The sequence below is a fragment of the Gymnoscopelus microlampas genome (assembly GCF_963454915.1).
Source record: "Gymnoscopelus microlampas genome assembly, chromosome: 10".
NCBI classification, from domain to species: Eukaryota; Metazoa; Chordata; class Actinopteri; order Myctophiformes; family Myctophidae; genus Gymnoscopelus; species Gymnoscopelus microlampas.
Genome location: NC_139947.1, coordinates 38,459,838 through 38,483,227, shown reverse-complemented (window position 1 = coordinate 38,483,227; position 23,390 = coordinate 38,459,838). Strand labels below are relative to the sequence as shown.

At 41.7% G+C, this 23,390-nt stretch overlaps 1 protein-coding gene across 1 annotated transcript; it reads left to right on the top strand.

Moving 5' to 3' along the window:
* The first annotated feature begins 218 nt into the window (after positions 1 to 218).
* On the top strand, positions 219 to 21,292 carry slc26a6.1 (solute carrier family 26 member 6, tandem duplicate 1). Its single transcript, XM_084069379.1, has 17 exons — positions 219 to 357; positions 1,841 to 1,951; positions 3,471 to 3,619; positions 4,848 to 5,012; positions 5,344 to 5,496; positions 6,594 to 6,676; positions 7,972 to 8,119; positions 9,249 to 9,362; positions 9,660 to 9,737; positions 10,075 to 10,170; positions 10,425 to 10,531; positions 12,220 to 12,289; positions 13,449 to 13,538; positions 17,643 to 17,813; positions 19,526 to 19,580; positions 20,708 to 20,832; positions 21,017 to 21,292. Exons 1-17 carry the CDS (start codon positions 234 to 236, stop codon positions 21,041 to 21,043), a joined length of 1,866 nt encoding a protein of 621 aa, XP_083925505.1. The 5' UTR covers positions 219 to 233; the 3' UTR covers positions 21,044 to 21,292.
* Positions 21,293 to 23,390: the final 2,098 nt, after the last annotated feature.

Below are 23,390 nucleotides of genomic sequence, written 5' to 3'. Positions count from 1 at the left end.
AAAGGCCATAGTCTCGCCAGTTATGGACAGGAGCGTTACTGTGCATCTGCGCCACCTGACCGCCCCTTGTTCATCATTACTTAATCATTACACATGAGGTCACCATTACTTATATGACTTGTGCCCCCCCCCCCCCCCCAAGTAAAATCATTTGATTCTGTTCTTTTTAAATGCCCTTTATACTATTCAGTTTCAATCCCCTCTACTTCTTCCCCAGATGTTCAGGCCCCAGGATGAAGAGCTGTGTCCTGGGCAGTGTTCCTGTCCTCTCCTGGCTGCCTCGTTACTCCATCAGAGACAACGCCATCGGAGACCTCGTCGCTGGAATCAGTGTGGGGATTATGCAGCTGCCACAAGGTGAATGAATAAATACATATAGATAGGTAGATGGGTAGATAGGTATAGGTACACACACCTGCCATAAGTTAATAGACATTAACTACCTAGCGTCCCTATTATGGGCATGTCATAAGGCAATTTGTTGTGAGTTTACGCAATTTGACCTTTAACAAAGTAGGGTTTAAACCATACTTTGTGGGTAAGGGATGGATAGAAAGGTTGATTGGGGTAGTTATCCTATGTTAGAACTACAGTAGGCCTACAGTTGTGAAAATAATGACTAACACCCCTTGACAAACCATCCTCCTGGTCACCACAATTAAACTTCTTCATTTAAAAGGCCATTACCCATGACAAATGTGTAGTAGCATGTATTCAAAATGTTGGTTAGTTAGCTAATTATTTAATAGACTCTAACCTCAAACTCTGTCTTGAAATTCATTGTTGGATGTCAGAAATTATTGTTCTATTGTATTGGTCGCATTATTTTGTCCACCAAGATAGCTATCAGCTGTCAGATCCAATTTGATATTGGTAAATTGCCATGCTTATTAATTGGTAAATAATAAGCATGGCAGATTGTTTTCATTATCCAATTCCAGTATCAACACTGTATTAACCACCAGTTCAGACAAGTCTGTGCAAAATTCCCCAAGAGGATAACTTGCAGGGAGCATATCTTTACTGGCATGCATTACACTGCTCCATACATATGATCCATATTCATCAAGCCGTCAAGTCACCAGATGGTGAGACTCAGTGGGCAGCATCACTTAAGAATACCTGACCCTCAACACGGGAGCCCCTCAGGGCTGCATTTGCTGTTATTGTGGAAACGTGCTTTTATTTTGAAGGCGCAGTCTTGTGCATTATCCTGGAGCTGCGACTGCGTGCGTCGTTTGCCTCCTTTCACCGTGCATCACCTGAAAGTTATTAACCTTTCCACCTCGGAGGAAAAGAAAGTTATTAACCTGACCTGATCATGGACTTGCATGATTTGTATGTGTACGTATCACTCGTGTTAGTCCATGAAGGAGGTTTAAATTTGACACAGCTGCCACTCAGTACTGTCGTCCTGCCGGTTGGGCATGAGCATTGTTCAAAGCTCAAATTTTTCTCAACTTATATACATTGATGACGCACTTACATGTTGTCTAAATGGACTGCCTGGCCGAAATGGTAATGGCGCAGCACGAATATCTTGCCGATTGGATTACTCCAAGAAAGAAAAAAAAATAAGAGTTTGCTACTTCAAAATCAAGAAAGGGCTTTTCTAAGGTAATTCTATTCACATTTGGATGTGATAGACTGGCAAGCCTAGGCCTACAGTGGATATAGAGAGTGTCATTGTGTTTTGAACTTCTGCTCATTGTTTTGCTACTAGGCTACTGTAATTTCAATGGTGAAATTATACAGTAGCTAGCCTTTATATATTTCAATGGTGGTATGTTTACATTTCAAGATTACATACTCTGTCTCTTTCTCCCTCTCTTTTCTCCAGGTATGGCCAATGCCATGTTGGTAGGCGTTCCTCCTGTTTTGGGTCTGTATACCTCCCTCTACCCTCTTCTCATCTACTTCGTCTTTGGCACCTCCAGACACCTTTCCATTGGTGAGCGTAACAGAGTGTAAGGCTTTACCAGTTAGTGCACATATTCTTAAGTGCACACATAATTGTGCACAGAGTAATAGCTATTGTAGGACATGATGATGTGGATCTCAGGATCCACATAGAAATGGCGTCGCTTCAATGTGGATCTCTGACTTCATGTAACCAGCCTGTGCAGTCATCCGTGATTTCAATCGTATATAACAGTGGTTCTCAACCTTTTCTGGATCAGGGTCCACTTGAAAATCTCAAAATAATTCAAGGCCCACCCATTTGACCACTTAAGAAGGCAGCCTATCATAGTATACTTTAAGTTCCTATTTAGCAGTATCACAATGAAAACTCACCTTTCAAGGTTGACATTTATTTTTAACATATATTTTGTATGTTATTTTATCATTAAAATGTTATTGTTTTGCCATATCCTCATGGCCGACCAGTGGGCCCCAACCCACAGGTTGAGAGCCGCTGGTCTATGACGTAGACCAGTGGTCAACATTTCATTGCCTGTACCACTCTTTATATTATTTATTGTCTCTCTCCAGTCTCCACTGCACTGTCCAATAAAATGGATCTTAAAAGATAATCTCATGGGGTGCCTGGTAGTGCAGCCGAAGAACATGCTCCTTGTGAGTAATGAGGACCATGTTTGAATCTTACTGCCATCATGTCTCACATGCCTCCCCTCTCCCTGCCCTAAAACATAAATTGCAATAACAACAAAAGTAATACAATTATGTGTGCTGTTCTGGGAGCCTCCTCCCCTACATTGCCTCCCTCAGCTTTCCTACTGACTGTCTCAATAAAATTTGATGTGGGTAATTTAGATAGCAAACCTGATGGGTCACTCCTCTCTCTCATTTCCTGAACAACCCTCCATGTTGTAGTGTGCTCATGATCCAATTCAAGACAGTTGTGTGTATGACTCCAGGAACCACCGATTGGAAGAGGGAGAGGTTGAACATTTCAGCAAACACATCCGCTAGCTACATAAACCTAGACAATTTAATTCATCCTATTAATGGCTTTACAATGATCCCTTAGTTACTGCATTGGCTCAAAGCGTGCTGGTGGGCACTAAGCTTACTTTAAAACTCTGTTAGCATGGATTTGACCCATTGATGTCTGGGTTAGTGGCCCACCATATTTCCACTGTAGTGTGACTGTGCACCTCTGCTATCAGTCACGAGTCACTCCAGATTGTACTCGAACCCACAATCCCTGGCTTAGAAGGCCAGGGCCTTGTCCATTAAGCCACTGGGGCTGTAAAATGTGATCGTATTCTGCTGTTATTAATAATATGCTCAATCCTACAATGAGATCATTCAATCAGTCCTGTCTAAACAGCTGTGTGTGTGTGTGTGTGTGTGTGTGTGTGTGTGTGTGTGTGTGTGTGTGTGTGTGTGTGTGTGTGTGTGTGTGTGTGTGTGTGTGTGTGTGTGTGTGTGTGTGTGTGTGTGTGTGTGTGTGTGTGTGTGTGCGTGCGCGTGTGCGTGCGTGCGTGTGCACATGTACGTGACAGGTACATTTGCTGTCGTGTCCATCATGATTGGGTCTGTGACAGCTAACATGGAGTTGCCTGGTAACGGTACAGCGGAGAGCGAGGATGTTGTGGTTGCAGCTAAAGTGTCTGTAGCCATACAGCTCACCTTTATATGTGGGCTCATACAGGTGAACACACACATGCACACACATGGGCCTCCCAGATGTTTTTCTACTTAACACTTGCATCACGAAGCAGTCAACCAGACCAATTTTGAGATTCAATTAACGTCAATTAACGTTGTATAGGAAGCTCTCATTATGTCATACACTATATACACACGTGTGTTAAAAATGCATGCTTTTTCTTCAAACGAATTAAAGCCACTTTACCAAAACCGACATTGAATTTGAGGCCAGATCTATCGACTCACCCCTCTCCCCCTACTCTACCCGAGGATTCACACTGGACCACCTGAAGACGGGTTCTTTTGTACTTGTATGATAGTTGGAGTTCAGAGAAAGTGCAACCTGGCCAAGAAGGGAGGTAGAACATATAGTTATTATGACACAGCATAAAACAAAATAATAGACTCAGATAAAATAAGAAAAAGAAACAGGTAAAATAGGAACAAGAGAAAAATAATATTGTTTTGATCTCATTTGAATTAATGTGTTGGTATTTTTCAGTTTCCAATAGATTCTGATAACTGAAGTACAGTACAAGTGTAATCCTGTCCTGGTAAAACTCTTAGCAGAGGATGGTTTTGATCCATCGACCTCTGGGTTATGGGCCCAGCACGCTTCCGCTGCGCCACTCTGCTGACAGGCACTCAGTCTACTATGAATCACCTCATTCAATGGAAAGGAATTGCATCACCGACACCCTAGATGGGACTCACAGTCCGTGAAATGGCGACAAAATATCCTCTCCTTCCTTCTCCCCCCTTTCCCCCCAGGCTCTGCCTCAAAAAGAAGGCAGCTGCCTGCTGCCTGATTAGTCACCACTCTTCGAAGACAATATTTAATCAATTGACAATCTGATTGAGAGGCTTCCAAGGCAGGAAGTTTGTCATGAACTTGAATGTTTTTTTGTGGCTCACACACAAGCACAGCCCTTTTCAAGATGCATTTATCAAGAGTCTCTTAACATGAAGCCACATTAACTTACAGTACCTACTGTCTCTGTTAAAAAGGTTTGATACACATACATGCACATTAACACCCATGCATACAAGGAAGAAATCTGAAACATGTTGACCAGTACCAAATTGCACATATACACGTACATTTATCCATCTAATGTATATAAATGTATCATTTACGGTGTCCTACACAGGTTTTATTTAGCAATATTCAGTTCTTCTCTACACAACCTTAGAGACAATTATTTATTTCGCTCTCTCTCTCTATACAGCTACTGTTGTACGTGTTACGTGGAGGTGGTGTGTGTCGCTGGATCTCTAATTCAGTCATCAGAGGCTACACCACAGCAGCAGGAATACACGTGATAGTTCTGCAGATACCACTGTTGACTGGGATAGCTGTATATAAACACACTGGATTACTGCCTTCAGCATGGGTGAGTTAAGGCAGGGATGCACAAACCTTTTCAACAATGACCCAGAGATATCGATCCATGCTTCTTGCGACCCACCCCAATGTAGTATTTATTCATGATAATAATTGAAAATTCATTGTTTGACTGTTGACAACAGTCAACTTAACTAAAAGCTAAAGAAAGGGATAACTTTACCGAAATAATTAATTAAAAAAAGCGTAGCAAAATAATTCCTAGATTTAATGTTTTTCAAGGATTCCTCGATGGGATGTTGTGGGGGAAACAGGTGTGTGTGTGTGTGTGTGTGTGTGTGTTTTCTTTCTTGCGTGCATGTGTGTGCATTCCTATGTAGACTCTAAAAGACGTCCTGTCAGGAATGACTAGTGCTGTGCCAGGAACTCTGCTGGTCTCACTGGTCTCCATAGTGATCCTTGTCGCAGGCAAACTGCTGAATGAGCGGTTTAAAAAGAAGCTCCCTGTCGCCATACCATGGGAACTAATACTAGTGAGAGAGACACACACACACACACACACACACACACACACACACACACACACACACACACACACACACACACACACACACACACACACACACACACACACACACACACACACACACACACACACACACTACCTAGTACAGCATTATAATTCAAACAGTATAGCCCAGTCAGACCAATATACCAGTGGTTATACTTGTAAAATGCCATATTATATGCCATAAAAAAAAAGTTTTCCTCCTGCCAGAAAGTGATTGCAGCTCTACTTTTTGGCAAGAGTAATAATATACATATGGCCTTTTAGAGGTATGTCCTCTGGTGTATTGGTCTCATTGGGCTATACTATTTGAAATATAACCCTCAAGAAGGATATAACCCTCGAGAAGTCATTTTGAGGCAGAAACAAGCTTTCGGTTACCAGGTAGGAGCTGCAAAGCCTACTGAGCGACAGTGTTTTGACTGTGATGTCATGTCTTTGTTGACTGGCATTTTGTCAATTAAAAGGTTGAGACATGATGTGTTAGACAAGATTTTTGAGTTTGGAACACTACAAAAGGTATTTCAAGGGGTACATTAAATATATTTAAACTGGTAAAAATATGTATTATAATCTGTGGCAGAGCAGGTAAAATAATGCAGAGGATCATTAAAATAGATGGTTTATTTTAAACACAACTATGTTTATTAATCACATTAAACATGCATATTAGACAAACCAAACACATATAAACATATAATTGCCTATGTTCACGTAGATATCATACCTGATTGTTTGACAAAGATGAAAGCAGCTGTAGCCTGTGTGCACCCCCACGGTCCCCAATTAGTATCTGGCAGGCGATCAGTTTGGCTCACAACACAGGAAAGAATCACAGTTTTAGCTGCAACCATGCGACAAGTCTCTACGTCTGTCTGTCTGTCTGTCTGTCTGTCTGTCTGTCTGTCTGTCTGTCTGTCTGTCTGTCTGTCTGTCTGCCTGTCTGCCTGCCTGCCTGCCCAAACAGAGCTGGTTGCCCATTATCACAGGTTACCAACACAAATGACAAATTGTTCTTATCAATCGCTTCTAATAGTGCTTGCTTTTTGTTTGGTTTCTCAGATCATCTTAGCTACAGCCGTGTCAGTGCAAATGGACTTTGCTGGCCAACACAGAGTCCAGGTGGTGGGACACATACCAAGTGGGTCAGTAGAACTGGTATTCTGACACTGGTATGAGATTTGGTGTTGTGATTAACACATTCATTCTTTTCTTCTTGAATCATAGGGGTGCAACAGTTAATCAAACTAATAATTTTATTGATTATAAAACATGATAGATTTCTTTAGGAAATAATAAAAATGTTATGAGCTTGTAGTACTGCCATATGTGCTATATTTGCACGGTACCATTGTACGACGAAATATAAGATAGGGCTTGAGTGGTTAATTAGACTAATAAAACAAAAACTATTAGATTAGTGATTAGTTGAAATATTTGTATGTAAAAAAAAACACGGTTCTTGATTAATCAATTACCAATGTAAAAAGTAATCAATAATAAGCAAGGGATAATGCATGGGGAGGTAGTCATTATTGAAATTTAAAGCCTGACAGGGCGATTAACCACCGAGGCGCAGCCGAGGTGGTTAATCGCCCTGAAGGGCTTTAAATTTCAATAATGACTACCTCCCCATGCATTATCCCGCTTATTACACGGCTACTTAATAAATACATAAATACATTTACCCAAAAGTAACAACAAAACGAAGTATTTCCTTGCTTACGGCAATGAAAGTATTCCATAAGTATTGGGCTGGGCGGACAAGTTCGCCTCGCAAAAACAAATGACGAAATGGAAAAAAACTCGCCCCAAAACACACTCGCCCCCCATTCTATTTACTGCCGATTTGCCTGTAATACCGCCGGATTTGCCCCGGGGCGACTGTGTTTTGGGGCGAGCGTTTTGGTATTCCCCCGTTGTTGTGCCACGATAAACAAGGAAGCGCAGTGGATCAAATAGAATGACTTCTCGGTTATTGCATCGTCTATTTCTCACTTCAAATGTTTTCAAAAACATTCTTGAGAGCAACGTTTAGTTGTAAATGACATTGTTTGTTTGTTTACATGGCTGTCATGTTGGATAAAGCATATAACCAAGCAGCACAGGTTGACATGAGCAGGTGTTCTGAGTCTCTGATTACACAGCGGTCCGTTATAGAGCTCATCGGTCATTATCCAGAAATAATGACCGATGACTGACCAATCAGAATCGAGCATTCAACCAAGCCGTGTAATAATAAAGAATAATCGCTGGGATAATAGTTGCAGCCCTGGTGCCTCAGAACCAACCATGTAAATATTATAATGTTATCATGGTGAGGGACTTAGCTGTATAGGTCAATTATGAGACCAAGTCAATCAACCTTTCTATAATCTACCCCCCATTTTATGTCTTCTTCTTTTCTATGCTCTTCCCCAATTCTAATTCCTCTCTCCAGTCTCTCTCCCCCAGTCCTCCCCTCTCTCTCCCAGGCCAGGGAGCTGTTCCTTCCTGCTCTGGCTGTGGCTCTGGTGGGGTTCAGTTTCCTCTCCACCATGGGCGCAGTGTTCGCCCACAAACACGGATACCACATTGACTCCAGTCAGGTGCAACCTGTTTGCTCTTATACTGTATATGTTTCCTCTTTCACCTCAGTTTGATTAAGTTATAGCAAAACTGGTCAATCTGATTTTTTTCACATAAGTCACCTGGGCCATCTGATTGTAGGGTGATGCTAGTGCAGTATCTCTTCATGTTAACATAGCAGTTTTAAAACAGACTATTGAGAATTAAATGTGTGAACATTGTGGCTGTCAATATACTGGTGTACTAGCCAACAACTTATACTTAAAAAGCCTAATATTATGTTTTGTTTTGTTTTTTTCATGACTGTCCACCCATTTATTGTTTTCCTTTGTTATTTTTTCATACACACCGAACCTACTAGAGTAGACTGTGTATTGAATGTAAAGCTACATAAGGCTAAAGCATGTCCTGATTGCTCATCACTCCAGAGTCTCTGATGCAATTATGTTTTAATTTAATTTCTGCCCTCACTGTACACGCCCAGTTAAACATAATTGAAAACAGCTCGGGGGATTTCATAGCATCAGATTGAATGATGAAGCAAAGCATAATGGAAAATTTGGTTTACAGCCTTTGGCTCAGGGAATGTGTTAAAAGGACAGTAAAGCAGGCTGAGATATGATTCATGCCCACACATAAGAAGTTAATAACTTTGTTTCCTTGGTTGACATTATAAGATTTGCAGTACAGCAACCATTTAATTTGATTATTATCAATGATTGACTCCAGACTGTTGCTTGTATTCTATCCTCCCAGATGGTTAGTTGAATTAAGGTGATGTTCCAGACAAGAACGAGTCTCTGCAACAAAGCAGTCAGATACTTGCACAAGCTCTGTCTTTCATTTCTGTGATCAGATGGCTGGTCTGGTGACCGCCCCCCCTCCCCCCAGGTACCCGCCCCCCCATAAAAAAAAAAGAATTATTATTTTTTGATAATAAATCGGTAAAATCAGGAAAAAATATCAATGAAATAACATAACTCTAACCTAACCCTAATCCTAACCCTAAAACCGAAATAAAGAAACCAAAACTGGGAAAAAAAACGCGCGCGCGGGGGGTCCTCATGCACGCGCGCTGTACTGTAGATTATTTATTCAGAAATAATCACACCCCTATTTACACTCCTGAATGGTCTCTCTCTGCTTCAGGACCTATTAGCGCTGGGTCTGTGTAACTCCATTGGAGGTGTGTTCCAGTGTTTTGCTGTCAGCTGTTCCTTCTCTCGCAGTATGGTGCAGGACAGTATTGGGGTGAAGACACAGGTTGTACAATGAATTTATATTTATACCTCAGCGATACAGTTCACACATCATTGATATATTTCAGACTTCATTGGGACTATTCATCATCAAACAACATCAATCTTATCATATCTTATATTAAAATTGGCTTAAGGGAGGACCACGTATTTATCAGCTATAAATACTTATCTAAAACTAATTTGTCTATTTTTCTTTCTAAACACTTTTTTCTCTCTTCATATTTCCCCTCATTCCTTAATTTTCCATCACCATTTAATGCCTTTTTTGTTCTGCTCTACCTTTTATTTCTCTTATCAGATGGCTGGTCTGGTGTCAGCCCTGATGATTCTAACTATCCTGTTGAAGATTGGTCATCTCTTTGAGCAGTTGCCAAAGGTCAAAGGTTTCTTTTACTGTTAACAGTTGTGAGGCATCACTGTATGTGAAGATTAAGCATTGCTGATATTTCATGAATGCTTTTGACTATTTAATTTCCTACAGTATACTTTACTTACCGTATCAAATTCAGCCTCTTCATTATCAAATGCCTATGTTATGGAAGAATGTGGGCTGCAACCCAAATTGCTACCATTGTTTAACTATTGACTGTGTGTGTGTGTGTGTGTGTGTGTGTGTGTGTGTGTGTGTGTGTGTGTGTGTGTGTGTGTGTGTGTGTGTGTGTGCGTGTGCGCGCGTGTGCGTGGCGTGGTGTGCGTGCGTGCGTGCATTCCAGGCTGTGTTGGCAGTGATCATTGTCGTCAACCTGCAGGGGATCCTGGCTCAGTTCAAAGATGTGTGTGTGCTCTGGGCATCTGACCGATTGGACCTGGTAGGACCCACACACACTAGGTTTTTCTTTCAGGCTTACATTAAGAAACAAGTGCCCACACACTTAGGAAGGCAATTATAGCCAAATGGAATTTGAAAATTCTGACTGATACGTTTTGGACACATGACTTCAGAGATAACATGTACAGAGTTGTGTGAGTTTTTGGCAAACTTTGTAAGTGTTGAAGTGGGCTGTTATATGTTATATGTAGCGTTATATTTGTCCTGTCTCTCCCCTATATATCTCCCTTTCAGATGGTCTTTGTCGTATCTTTGACGTCCACCCTGATCTTCAACCTGGACCTGGGTCTGGCTGTGGCAGTAGCTTTCTCTCTGCTGGTTCTCATCTACAGGACCCAGCGGTCAGTGGGAAATACGATCAGTACACATTAAAATCCTGAGTGTTAATTCAACTCAGAGAATTTACACAGTTATACACTCTTAAGGTCCTTACATACCGGCGAATATAGCGAATATACGCAAAATTCGGACTCGTTCCGAATAATTAAAAGACGCTTTTTCGCTTCGCTTTTTCGCTCCATGTACGGAGCCATTGACTTTATAAGGTTTTTTTAAAAAACGCATTATTCGCACGAAAAAAATCGTCCCGGTGTGTAAGGACCTTTAGAGTTACACGTGGTTAAATTAACACTGAGTATAAAATCCTCAAACGGATTATCATACAGTATAGAGTAACATTAGTCAATGTGTTGTGAATCCAGTGACATGTTATTAGGTATGATGAGTTTAATCATTCTATTATGTGGGAACATGATAATATGCAAATATTAACCTGCTATGAATGCGCAAAATCTCTGTCTGTCCATGTGGACGTGTGTCTGTAGTTCACATACTTCGAGAACCGTCCGACCAACGGTCAGTCTGATAGGCTGTTGTCCAGAACCGCCAATGCAACCAGTACGCCCAGATATAGGCATATGATCCGACCGCTATGCCCATATATGGTCTTGCCCATATATGGGGCCAACCGACTTCAAACTCGGTGCACGCATCGGCGAGGACTCGAGGGAGTGTGCTGCCCAGCGCTGAGTCGCTTGGATAGGCGGTTGTCCAGGACAGCCAATCCGAACGATATGCCTATACATTGGCAAGCCCAAAAATGGGCATATACTAATGATATCAGGGAACTCCATATATGGGCATAAAATATATAGGCATATATGGAGATCAGGTTGTCCAGAACTTCAGGGATCTCCATATATGGGCATAAAAGGGACACAGACAGACAGATACAGAGATCTCCATATGTGGGCATAAAAGAGATACAGACAGACAGACAGACGGGTACAATGGATATTGCATAACCGGGTGGAGCATGCATTCCCATTTCTAATTTGTAATTGTACACCTTATGTACATTAGACTTTGTATATTTGATTTGACTGACCTTCCTGTTATCTGACTTATTCTTTTCCTTTCTTCTCTATTCTCACTTCCCTGTTTCAAAGGATCATTCTACACCATGAATTTAAATTTTTTTTTTAATATCATATTGTTTATGTCCCTCAAACGTTTTTCAAAAGGTTTGAGCATAAATCAAGCCTAAGATATTGTCATTCCAACTAACTTCTCTCTGGCTTATAAAGCACTTTCAACTGCAATACCACATTGTCCTGATTTGCACGTGGCGCTATTGAGCCAGTTTGTATGCATGTTATCTCCTGGTTCTGAGTGGAAAAAGTTACATTGGAACTGAAAAACGGGAGGGATTGTAGCGCTACTGACGTCACTTTTGGAGCCAAATCAGTTTGGCCTGTTTTGAGACCAATTTACATAAAACCCCATATATGCTGTGAAAGCCTGAGTGCTCAAACTCAGGTGAAAGCCTGAGTGCTCAAAAACAAAGAGAGGTAGGGGAGACCAAAAACACACAAAAAAGAAGGAAAAGTTAAAATTCATGGTGTAGTCCCTTTAACTCTTCTTGTAACTGCAATGTTAAGAGCAAAAATGCATTTCACCCCCTCTTTACATCTGTAATCGTGTCACAATAAAGTTGTTTCTGATTCTGATTGTGTCTGCTCTCTCCTAGTTCTTCCAGTGTGTTGTTGGGTCACATCCCCAGTACAGACTGTTACAGACCCCTGGAGCTATTTACTGAGGTAACTTCAATCTGTCACATAGACAACAACACACCAGGATGTATGTTTTTGGTTGGGTTGTTTTGCTTCTTTTTTTTTACATTTGATTCCATCATGTAATCCATCAATGTCAAAACATAGTCTAGAATTAACTAAAATGTCAGACTAGTATCACTACATATTTGCTATTGAATCCCTGTAAATTCACTCTATGGCATGATTCGCAATTGCACATTTATTTCATAACCTACACTTACAGTACAGTACTGTAAGGCATTAGTTTAGCAAGCTTGCAATGAAACATGGACATTTTACACTGGCTATGATTCGTAGGTTGATATCACTTGTCTCATAGCTAATGCACTGCACTGCAAAAAGCACAAAAATGCCACATAGTCCACACTACAAAATATATTTGACTGAAGTCTCCCATCTGACACACATCGAAGCACCAAATTCTAATCAGAAGCAGTCTGTCTTAGCTCTAAGCATCAATGTCAATCAGTTTACCTCATTCCTGTATCCTCCGCTAACTTTTGTGGATGTACTAGTGACACAAACTACAGTTCAACCAAAAAATGTCTTATTGTCTATCAATTTCACACCCCATGAAGCCGGTCATCAAATTATTGGCTTAGAAATGCGTCAAAAACAAAAAAATCTCCATGAATTCAATGCTTCATGGGGTGTGTAATTGATAGAAAATAAGTAATTTTTTTGGGTGAACTTTAAAGTGCAAGGACACTTTGGTAGAGGTTTGGGTTGTGTACTTACCTTGTCAGTCAATAAGACGCTATTTTTTGATTAGTTACATCATGACAAGGTAAGTACACAACCAAAACCTCTACCAAAGTGTTAAATTAATAGGATTTTGTTGTTCTCTCTCTCTCTCTCTCTCTCTCTCTCTCTCTCTCTCTCTCTCTCTCTCTCTCTCTCTCTCTCTCTCTCTCTCTCTCTCTCTCTCTCTCTCTCTCTCTCTCTCTCTCTCTCTCTCTCTCTCTCTCTCCATATCCACAATCTGCTGGTTACCTCTCAGCTACATACAGTAACAAAACTGTCATCTATGATTAGAAAGAACTTTTATTTGTTCCCATGTGAATGAACATGGATGCCATTTTCAATGGTTCAGCTATTATCTTCTACTCTAAAGTTACATTTCCCTCTATTATGTGTTTTGAAGGCAAGGCAGTTTCCTGGAATCACTATAGTCTCCTGCTCCAGCTCTCTCTACTTCGCCAACCTTCAAATGATCTTCAGTGAGATTAGAGAGGTACACACACACACACACACACACACACACACACACACACACACACACACACACACACACACACACACACACACACACATTTGTATTACTATACGTGTGAGGACATCAACACTTTAGGATGGTGATTTTCTTAATGCACACTTTTTTTGTAAAGCCGTAAAGCCAAAAACTGCAGATCTACAACCTCACAATGCGTCACATTGCAAGCTTGTAGATCAGCTATCAGCTATTAGATCAGATATTTCCGGTGTGCGACAGTGGCATGCAACTAAGTATAAATCAGGCATAACTGCCCTTAAACCTAACCTTGACATTTCTAATTTGATTTCCTAATTATAAGCCTAACTCCCCAAATCCCTTTTAACCATAAAGAAACCATTTCTCGTGTGAGGACCAGGAACATTGTCTATTTCTCACATTTTGCTATACTTGTGGGGATATGTGGTCCTCACAAGTATCATAATACAAGTACACACACACGCACGCACGCACGCACGCACACACACACACACACACACACACACACACACACACACACACACACACACACACACACACACACACACACACACACACACACACACACACACACACACACACACACACACACACACACACACACACACAGGTTATTATGGTTATTATTTGTAAAATCAGAGATGATGGGGTGAGATGGAGGAGAGAGGTCATAAATGTATGTGCGGGTGTATACAGTATCTGTACGGATCTTTAGTATCCCATTATATAGTGTTCCACCATGTGTGTGTGTGTGTGCGTGTGCGGGCAATCAGTGAGACGGTACCTCTGTCTCACTCACCTGTATGCTACTTCACATGCCTCAATACCAGCATCTGCACATAGCAGGGGCCACGCACGTGTCCACTTGTGTGAGTCAGAAAGAGAAAGAGACAGAGAGAGAGTAATCCTTCTTGCTTTGTGTACATGTAGCTAGAGAGGTTTTACTGTATGTGTGGCATGTGTATGAGTGTGCACGCACACATGCATTTGAGTATATATATCAACTAATCTTTCATGAATACAACACACTGCTATTAGTGAATGTAACAGTTTATTTGCAACATGTGTTAAAACATCTGAGTACAGTAAGAGGTCAGAGCAGAGCACACGGATTGGCTCTAGGCTTTGTTTAAAACTCTGTTAGCAGAGGATGGTTTCGATCCATCGACCTCTGGGTTATGGGCCCAGCACGCTTCCGCTGCGCCACTCTGCTGTCAGACACCCCAGATGGCACTCAAACCCACAATCCCTGGCTTAGGAGGCCTGTGCCTTATCCATTAGGCCAGTGGGGCTACCTCAGCTTGTATTCTTCTGTTCATTTCAGGGATCGGCGGTAATCAGGGAACTGCCAATCCGACTGCTATGCCCAATGCCCATATACAGGCATATATGGAGTTTCGGTTGACAACTGGCAGTTCTGGGTAGAACCTCCGATCCGATCGATATATGGGCATGCCCATATTTGGGCATATACTGATGACATCAGGAATCTCCATTTATGAACAAAAAAACTGCTTGTATAATTGATCCCTCATGTTAAAGCCATGATCTTCTACTCTGGTATGAAATGAAAAAATACAAATTCAAAGACTTCCAGTGATCCCACCATTAAAAAAGGCTGTTAGCAGAGGATGGTTTCGATCCATCGACCTCTGGGTTATGGGCCCAGCACGCTTCCGCTGCGCCACTCTGCTATCGGACACCCCAGATGGGACTCGAACCCACAATCCCTGGCTTAGGAGGCCAGTGCCTTATCCATTAGGCCACTGGGGCTGCTGTTAAAAGCCCTATTATGCTGTTGATTTTTTCTGTCCAACAATAAGATCATTCAGATAATCAGTCAAAAGGATGCAAAGCACTATCGAGCATTGTGTGTGTGTGTGTGTGTGTGTGTGAGTGAAAGAGAGGAGTGGAGGCTGTGGATTGCTCTGTGTGTACAGATAATCATATATGCACACACATGCATCCATTTGTAGGTATATGCATGTCATCTCTAAATGTGTGACCAGGAACATTGTCTGTTTCTCACATTTTGCTATACTGGGGATATGTGGTCCTCACAAGTATCATAATACAAGTACACGCACGCACGCACGCACGCACGCACGCACGCTCGCACGCACACACACACACACACACACACACACACACACACACACACACACACACACACACACACACACACACACACACACACACACACACACACACACACACACACACACACACACACACACACAGGTTATTATGGTTATTATTTGTAAAATCAGAGCTGATCGGGTGAGATGGAGGAGAGAGGTCATAAATGTATGTGCGGGTGTATACAGTATCTGTACGGATCTTTATATGGTATCCCATTATATAGTGTTCCATGTGTGCGTGTGCGTGCAATCCGTGAGACGGTACCTCTGTCTCACTCACCTGTATGCTACTTCACATGCCTCAATACCAGCATCTGCACATAGCAGGGGCCACGTGCGTGTCCACTTGTGTGAGTCAGAGAGAGAAAGAGACAGAGAGAGAGTAATCCTTCTTGCTTTGTGTACATGTAGCTAGAGAGGTTTTACTGTATGTGTGGCATGTGTATGAGTGTGCACGCACACATGCATTTGAGTATATATATCAACTAATCTTTCATGAATACAACACACTGCTATTAGTGAATGTAACAGTTTATTTGCATAACATGTGTTAAAACATCTGAGTACAGTAAGAGCTCAGAGCAGAGCACATGGATTGGCTCTAGGCTTTGTTTAAAACTCTGTTAGCAGAGGATGGTTTCGATCCATCGACCTCTGGGTTATGGGCCCAGCACGCTTCCGCTGCGCCACTCTGCTGTCAGACACCCCAGATGGCACTCAAACCCACAATCCCTGGCTTAGGAGGCCTGTGCCTTATCCATTAGGCCAGTGGGGCTACCTCAGCTTGTATTCTTCTGTTCATTTCAGGGATCGGCGGTAATCAGGGAACTGCCAATCCGACCGCTATGCCCAATGCCCATATACAGGCATATATGGAGTTTCGGTTGACAACTGGCAGTTCTGGGTAGAACCTCCGATCCGACCGATATATGGGCATGCCCATATTTGGGCATGCCATATACTGATGACATCAGGAATCTCCATTTATGAACAAAAAAACTACTTGTGTAATTGATCCCTCATTTTAAAGCCATGATCTTCTACTCTGGTATGAAATGAAAAAATACAAATTCAAAGACTTCCAGTGATCCCACCATTAAAAAAGGCTGTTAGCAGAGGATGGTTTCGATCCATCGACCTCTGGGCTATGGGCCCAGCACGCTTCCGCTGCGCCACTCTGCTATCAGACACCCCAGATGGGACTCGAACCCACAATCCCTGGCTTAGGAGGCCAGTGCCTTATCCATTAGGCCACTGGGGCTGCTGTCAAAGCCCTATTATGCTGTTCATTTGTTCTGTCCAACAATAAAATCGTTCAGATAATCAGTCAAAAGGATACAAAGCACTATCGAGCATTGTGTGTGTGTGTGTGTGTGAGTGTGAGTGAAAGAGAGGGGTGGAGGCTGTGGATTGCTCTGTGTGTACAGATAATCATATATGCACACACATGCATCCATTTTTAGGTATAAGCATGTCATCTCTAAATGTGGTAGAGCCGGAGACTATGTTTTCGCTCCTGTCCATCCATCCGTGTGTCCGTGTAGCCTATCTGTGAGCAGCTAATCTCCGACACCACTGGACCGGTCGGTGAGAAACTTTGCACGCACACTTGTTCAAATGTGGCGCTACAACAGCCCACTTCAAGTTTTGGCCTATAGACCCCGGCCCAGACTAGATTTTCCGTCATTTTGAGCTTTCTTCAAAGTACAGTTGTTGCTACTATTCCAATCAATTTTGTCCAAAACTATAAGCAACGTGATTGGTTAAAAACCTTCACCAAGAACAGAGAAGGGAATATAAGAGACGTGATTGATTTAAAAACCTTAACTTTGGAACACAGACTGAAGGAGGGTCGATTAGTCTCGTCCTGGACCTCCGGTCCCTAGGGGGCGAGAGATAAATGTTGATAATTTTATACCCTTGTTTTCCCTTTCCTTCCTTCAAGACAGTAATGTGTGGACAGAAGGAGAACCCAGCTTTGGATCAAACCTCTTCATTGCTCTCCTCTCCCTCATCCTCTTCCTCAGTCCAAACAGCAACACACAGACACTGTGTGGTTCTAGAACTCAGCTCTGTTAACTTCATGGACTCCATGGCCATGACAGCTCTATGCAAGGTGAGGAGGTATTTCCTTAAGTTTTGTTTACTTGTCCCTTATGAGTAGTCTCGTGTTGCTAGACAATTAGAGATCTCTGTCTACTGATATTGTATGTCTGGTGACATCTAAATTCAGTATACCTGCTAGAACAGACAATGTTTTAGTTTTTCTATAAGGTGTAACCTTTTTTTATGCCCACCGTGGAACAAAAAATTAACGTGCGTGCCCAGTCAGACTGTGTGTGTGTGTGTGTGTGTGTGTGTGTGTGTGTGTGTGTGTGTGTGTGTGTGTGTGTGCGCGTGTGCGTGTGCGTGTGTGTGCGTGTGCGTGTGCGTGTGTGTGTGTGCGTGTGCGTGCGTGTGTGTGTCTGTCACTGGAACACATGGCTGGTATTTTCGGGTTATTTTTTAAACTGTTGTAAATATTCACAATCAATCAATGTGTAGTCTATTGAGAAATGTATATGGCAACACAGCAATATCTGATCCATGCGCACATTAAAAGTGAGTAAGTTATACACAATATGGGCAACATTAGTGACAGACATACTGTACCATTATGCACCATACACATTCATATACATTGCGATTATTTTATAATTATATCAAATTATATTATCCTAATGGGCTATAAAAAAAACACAGGTGAAGATGTGATCAATGTAGAGTAGGCACCTCCTCTGGAGTAGGCACCTCCTCTGGAGATACCTCACTCAGATGGATGGATGAGAGACAGACATGGTCTGGAGCCAGTCTAGGACAGACAGCCAGCACATATATTTTAAATCCTCGCCCCATAATAATAGTATATAGCCTATATTCTAGGCTACTAGATGTGAGTGCCAGGCTACTCTAGTATTCTACAAACAAGCATGTGGCCATCACAGCTAGATGGCCTTTCAAAGTTCAAGCCTTCATCTGGCTCTCATTCCTCCAAAGGAATTGTTTATAAGATTCTGCAGAATGAATGCAGCATGATAGATTCAGATTATGTTCAGACAGCAATCTCTCAGAGGCAGACTAACCAAACTATTTTTAGCCTCGACCAAAGCAATCATGCAATGCCATTCAGCCCAAGTCTGAATAATGGTGTGGGAGGATTTGAATGAATAATTAGCCTCAGCCTTCCTCAGCCTTTTTATTATCAGAAAATGAACTTTCTACTCATATTTCCTCTGAGATTGACTGTCCTGACAAAGGCCCTCTCTCTCCTTCTCTTTGTCTGGAAGAACTGGCTATTTACCTGTAAAATTGTTTATTATGTAATACCTCATATAATGCTAAACTTGGGTACTGACAATATGATGCTGCCATATTTGTCACAAATGCATACACACACATTCACACAAACACACATGGAGTTGAGTGGTGCGCAAGATTCCTTGGCTTACACTGCCACATGTGAACTCAGACAACCACACATACAGTAAATGTTCCGTCACTCAACACTGAAACACGCATAAATCTCCCAGTCTTTTATTAACAGATGTAATAGAGGCGTTGTCATTTGTACTGTCTAGACTTGTCGTCCACTCTTCCCCTTTATGGCGCTAATGACAAAACATGAAATAGCACGGTCTCTGTTGAACACATGCAGAGAGTCAACATGTGTTATCAATTGTTTAATGAAAAGAAGGAAGAAATTCTCCATCATATTTATTTGTGTGTGTGTGTGTGTGTGTGTGTGTGGGTGTGGGTGTCACATGGGTGCTTCATGTATTTAACTTTTAGGTTGTGGAAGAATTAGAGGTCCAGGGTGTCGGCATGTTTTTGGCAGCCTGCCCAGGTTAGTTTTGCATGACTCCAAATAACAACATGTCTCCTCTCACCCACTAGTCTCTCTCTATCGTAGCCTCTCTCCCTCTCTCACTCACACACACACTCACACGATCTCTCCTGCACTCACTGTGTGTGTGTGTGTGTGTGTGTGTGTGTGTGTGTGTGTGTGTGTGTGTGTGTGTGTGTGTGTGTGTGTGTGTGTGTGTGTGTGTGTGTGTGTGTGTGTGTGTGTGTGTGTGTGTGTGTGTGCACGGTACGTGTCAAAGGTCAGTTCATGCTTCTTTTTCCCATGCAGTAACTCTCCATGACAGTTCTTTCCCACTGAACTTCACATTGGTGCAATAACACCACAGTAACTCTATAGTCACACAATAGTAACACAATAATAACACTCTAGTAACCCCCAGAGACAGAGAATGATACAAAACAAAGTGTCACACATCACACTGGAGACATACTGTATATCATAGCTGTAGTCATGTTGCTTGTTTACATTTTTTCATTGATTAGCTATTTGCTGTTTGATTACAGCAGAAGGAACTATCTTTACTGTGTTATTTTCTTTCATATTCAAGGAAGCATGTGAAATAATATAGGATAACTGATTAATGTTATGGTTGGCAGGATAACATTCTTGGCATGTTTCCAGAGGTGATGGCTGTTGTCAAAGTAGGGTTTAGAAATATATGTGCATATTGCGTGTAGGAGTTTCAGTCTAATGACAAAATGCTTGGCCTCCTACTTAGAGAGACTGAATTTTAGAGAGACTGTGGAGTGACTGAAAAGTCACAAGTTTGATCCCACCGCCATCAGCACTCATACAGTATAGCCTGTCAACGTGCAAGCCCTAAATCCCTATCAACACACATCCCTACCAACACCTTTAAGACTTAAGATAAGATTATCAGTTAAGGTTCATAGGTTCGGGATTTGTAGTGTGACCCACATCCAGTTATTACACTGGCCAGGGGCTCAGTCCGAAGAAAGAGAAAAGAAAGAGAAAAGTCAGACATTTAAAAAGTGACATGTTATGGACTTAATGAAGCATATTTTATTGATGTTGTAAAAGAGGTATAATGTAAATTCGATAAAATGTTGAATCTAAAGTTTGAATTATGTGGTATTTCCCAACAGAGACAGTTTTGTCCCAGTTACAGTTTCAAGGTTGTATACCCAATACACTGCCGAGGATCTGTCTTTTTCCCTCCGTCCACCATGCGGTCCAGCATTGCCTTCACACTCTGCCATGCACCTTGGAGGTACATTACATTTTAAATTGCTCAGTAACTTACATAGTACATTTTAAATTCTATTAATGTTAATATAAAACAAAATATGCTATACAAATATACCCAATGGAAATGTAGAATGCTTAGTCAAAACTCTGGGTAATTTAATTAATTAAAGTAAAAAATGTTGTCCATTGTTGTCTTGTCTTCTCAGGAAACCAACCCAGACATGAGTGAATGAATGTTGACCCCAAAACATGACTGCTACTTTGTCTGAATGCAAAGTCAACAAGAGGCAAGAACCTAGAGTATTTTCAGAGATGTGTTGGAATGATCTAGACTGTTTTTTGAATACGTTGACTGGTGCAGTGCCCTTTACAAACAACTTATATTTCTTGTATTAGTAGTTAGGTAAATTGAAGTGTAATAGGCTATATTTTTAGACTCATGTCATAGTTTCAGTCTGACCTGTGTTATCCTGTGCTTAAATGACAGAATGGCAGGTGTGTTTGTGGAAGGTTAATTACAATTCCACTGTAAGTTGTAGCATCATCTAGGTGAAATTAGCTTCTAGCTAAATCCGGCATATTTACATGCATTCATGCGTATTGATTGAAATGTTCATTAATGTGCACTGTCCCGTAAATAAACAAATAAAGTAAAGTCAAATAAAGTGTTCTTGTATATTGACACGTTTCAGCTGGTCAATGCACATAACAGATTGAGGTCAGGTTGTCTTGACCGGTTGCTCGTCATGTCAAAAGTCCTCTCATCGCCTTGTCGTCTCACTTGGACAGTAGTGATCATCCAGATAAATATCAAACATGTTTGGAAATGATCGGGATGTCACAGACCGTCTGTGAACATATGGAGGTTTAAGATTGGATCTTTGAACCCCTCATACTAGAGGATAATCTTGCTCGATATGCCCAATCTAGGGAGTGACGTTTCCGACCCCAAATATTGCCAATTACCTTGTAATTGACACGACACGACACACACGACACGACACGACACACACACACACACACACACACACACACACACACACACACACACACACACACACACACACACACACACACACACACACACACACCCCATCAACCGCCCCATGACATGCAGTCTATGAAAAGACAGGCCATTTACATGTGAAAGCTCAGGATTCTAGGTAGATAGTCTTGTATGTTTACACAGACATCCATTAACATCCAGTCAACATGGGTGTGAATATGCGTGTCCCATAAATTACGTTTATCACTAGTGTATCTACTGTAAGTTTGCCTTTGCATTCTGAATGTCAAATGAGTTGGGAAAAACTGGTTCAACTCGTCTGGGTATGAGGGATAGATAGATAGATAGATACCTTTATTATCCCTTGGGAGAAAAACAGAGTCAGTAGACAAAAGATACATAGGCCATTCCATAGACTTCTGCTGTTATTAGCAGTTAGCTGTGATATAAAATCTATTGAGTAGCATTGTAATAAAGGCCTAGACACAAACTGTGTTGTTCTTATGTTCTCTATAGCATGCTGTAATAATCCCTAAATCCAGTATGCAGTTGTACCAACGCAGCTGACTCAGTCGGGAGGAATTACTCTTTTTCAAGGGAAAAAGAGTAATCAGGATTACGAGAAGGGGGGCGAGAGCCGGGAAGTACCTGGTGGAGAAACGGAAGCAGCTTAAGGTACTTACACACTGGATGACTTCCACAGTCGGAAGATAGTCGTAATATCGATTTGCAGTTTACACTACACAACTTCCTTGAAATCAGCTGTCCTAAATCGTTGTGGTTTCCAGACTATATGACTGATCGGTGACAGGAGGTCAAGCAGTGCAAGATATTTCACCAGGATGTGATATACAGACGCAATATATAGATGTGCAATATACTTTTTATAGTTTTTATTCCAATGCATTTTTATGTTTTTTTATTGTCTCCGCCAGGCCGAAGGCGTAGCCAAGACTATGTTTTAGCCCCTGTCCGTCTATCCGTGCATGTGAGTGTGTGTCCGTGTGTCCGTCTGTGTACAGCTAACCTCCGGCACCGTTGGCCCGATCGAAGTGAAACTTTGCACGCACACTCCCTAGAGGCAAAGGAAAAACCTCTGCCCTACATTTTTCACATTGGCCTCTTATAGCGCCACCAGGCTATTGCAAAACATTTTTTTTTTTACATTACACAACACAGATTTTGCCCAAACATCACGCAAATCACTACACATTATCTCTATAGTCATGTGATCAAGACGGATCAGTCTGATTTTTCATATTCTATCCTGATTGGCTAAGATTGCCATCTAAATTTTTTAGCAGTGGCTCGTTTTGAACAAAATGCCTCAAATCATGAAAGCAGCAATGTCCGATTGCCGTCAAACTTCACAGTGGCCTGCTATGGCACCACCAGGAGAACGATTTTTGCTAAACAAATGTTTTGCTATTACTCCAACAGATTGTGTCCAAAATCGGTACACATTATCTCTATAGTCATGTCATCAAGAGGGACCTGTCTGATTTTTCATATTTCATTGATTGTCTAAGATTGACTTATACTACCTGGCCTGGCGGAGACCTGTGCTCTGAGGA

Bases quoted from the DNA above. Each gene is read 5' to 3' on its own strand.
- slc26a6.1 (XM_084069379.1), top strand. From the start codon at position 234: ATGAAGAGCTGTGTCCTGGGCAGTGTTCCTGTCCTCTCCTGGCTGCCT. The intron at 8,120-9,248 runs GTGCAACCTGTT...TCTCTGCTTCAG, and splicing joins ACCACATTGACTCCAGTCAG to GACCTATTAGCGCTGGGTCT. The intron at 9,738-10,074 runs GTCAAAGGTTTC...CGTGCATTCCAG, and splicing joins TCTTTGAGCAGTTGCCAAAG to GCTGTGTTGGCAGTGATCAT.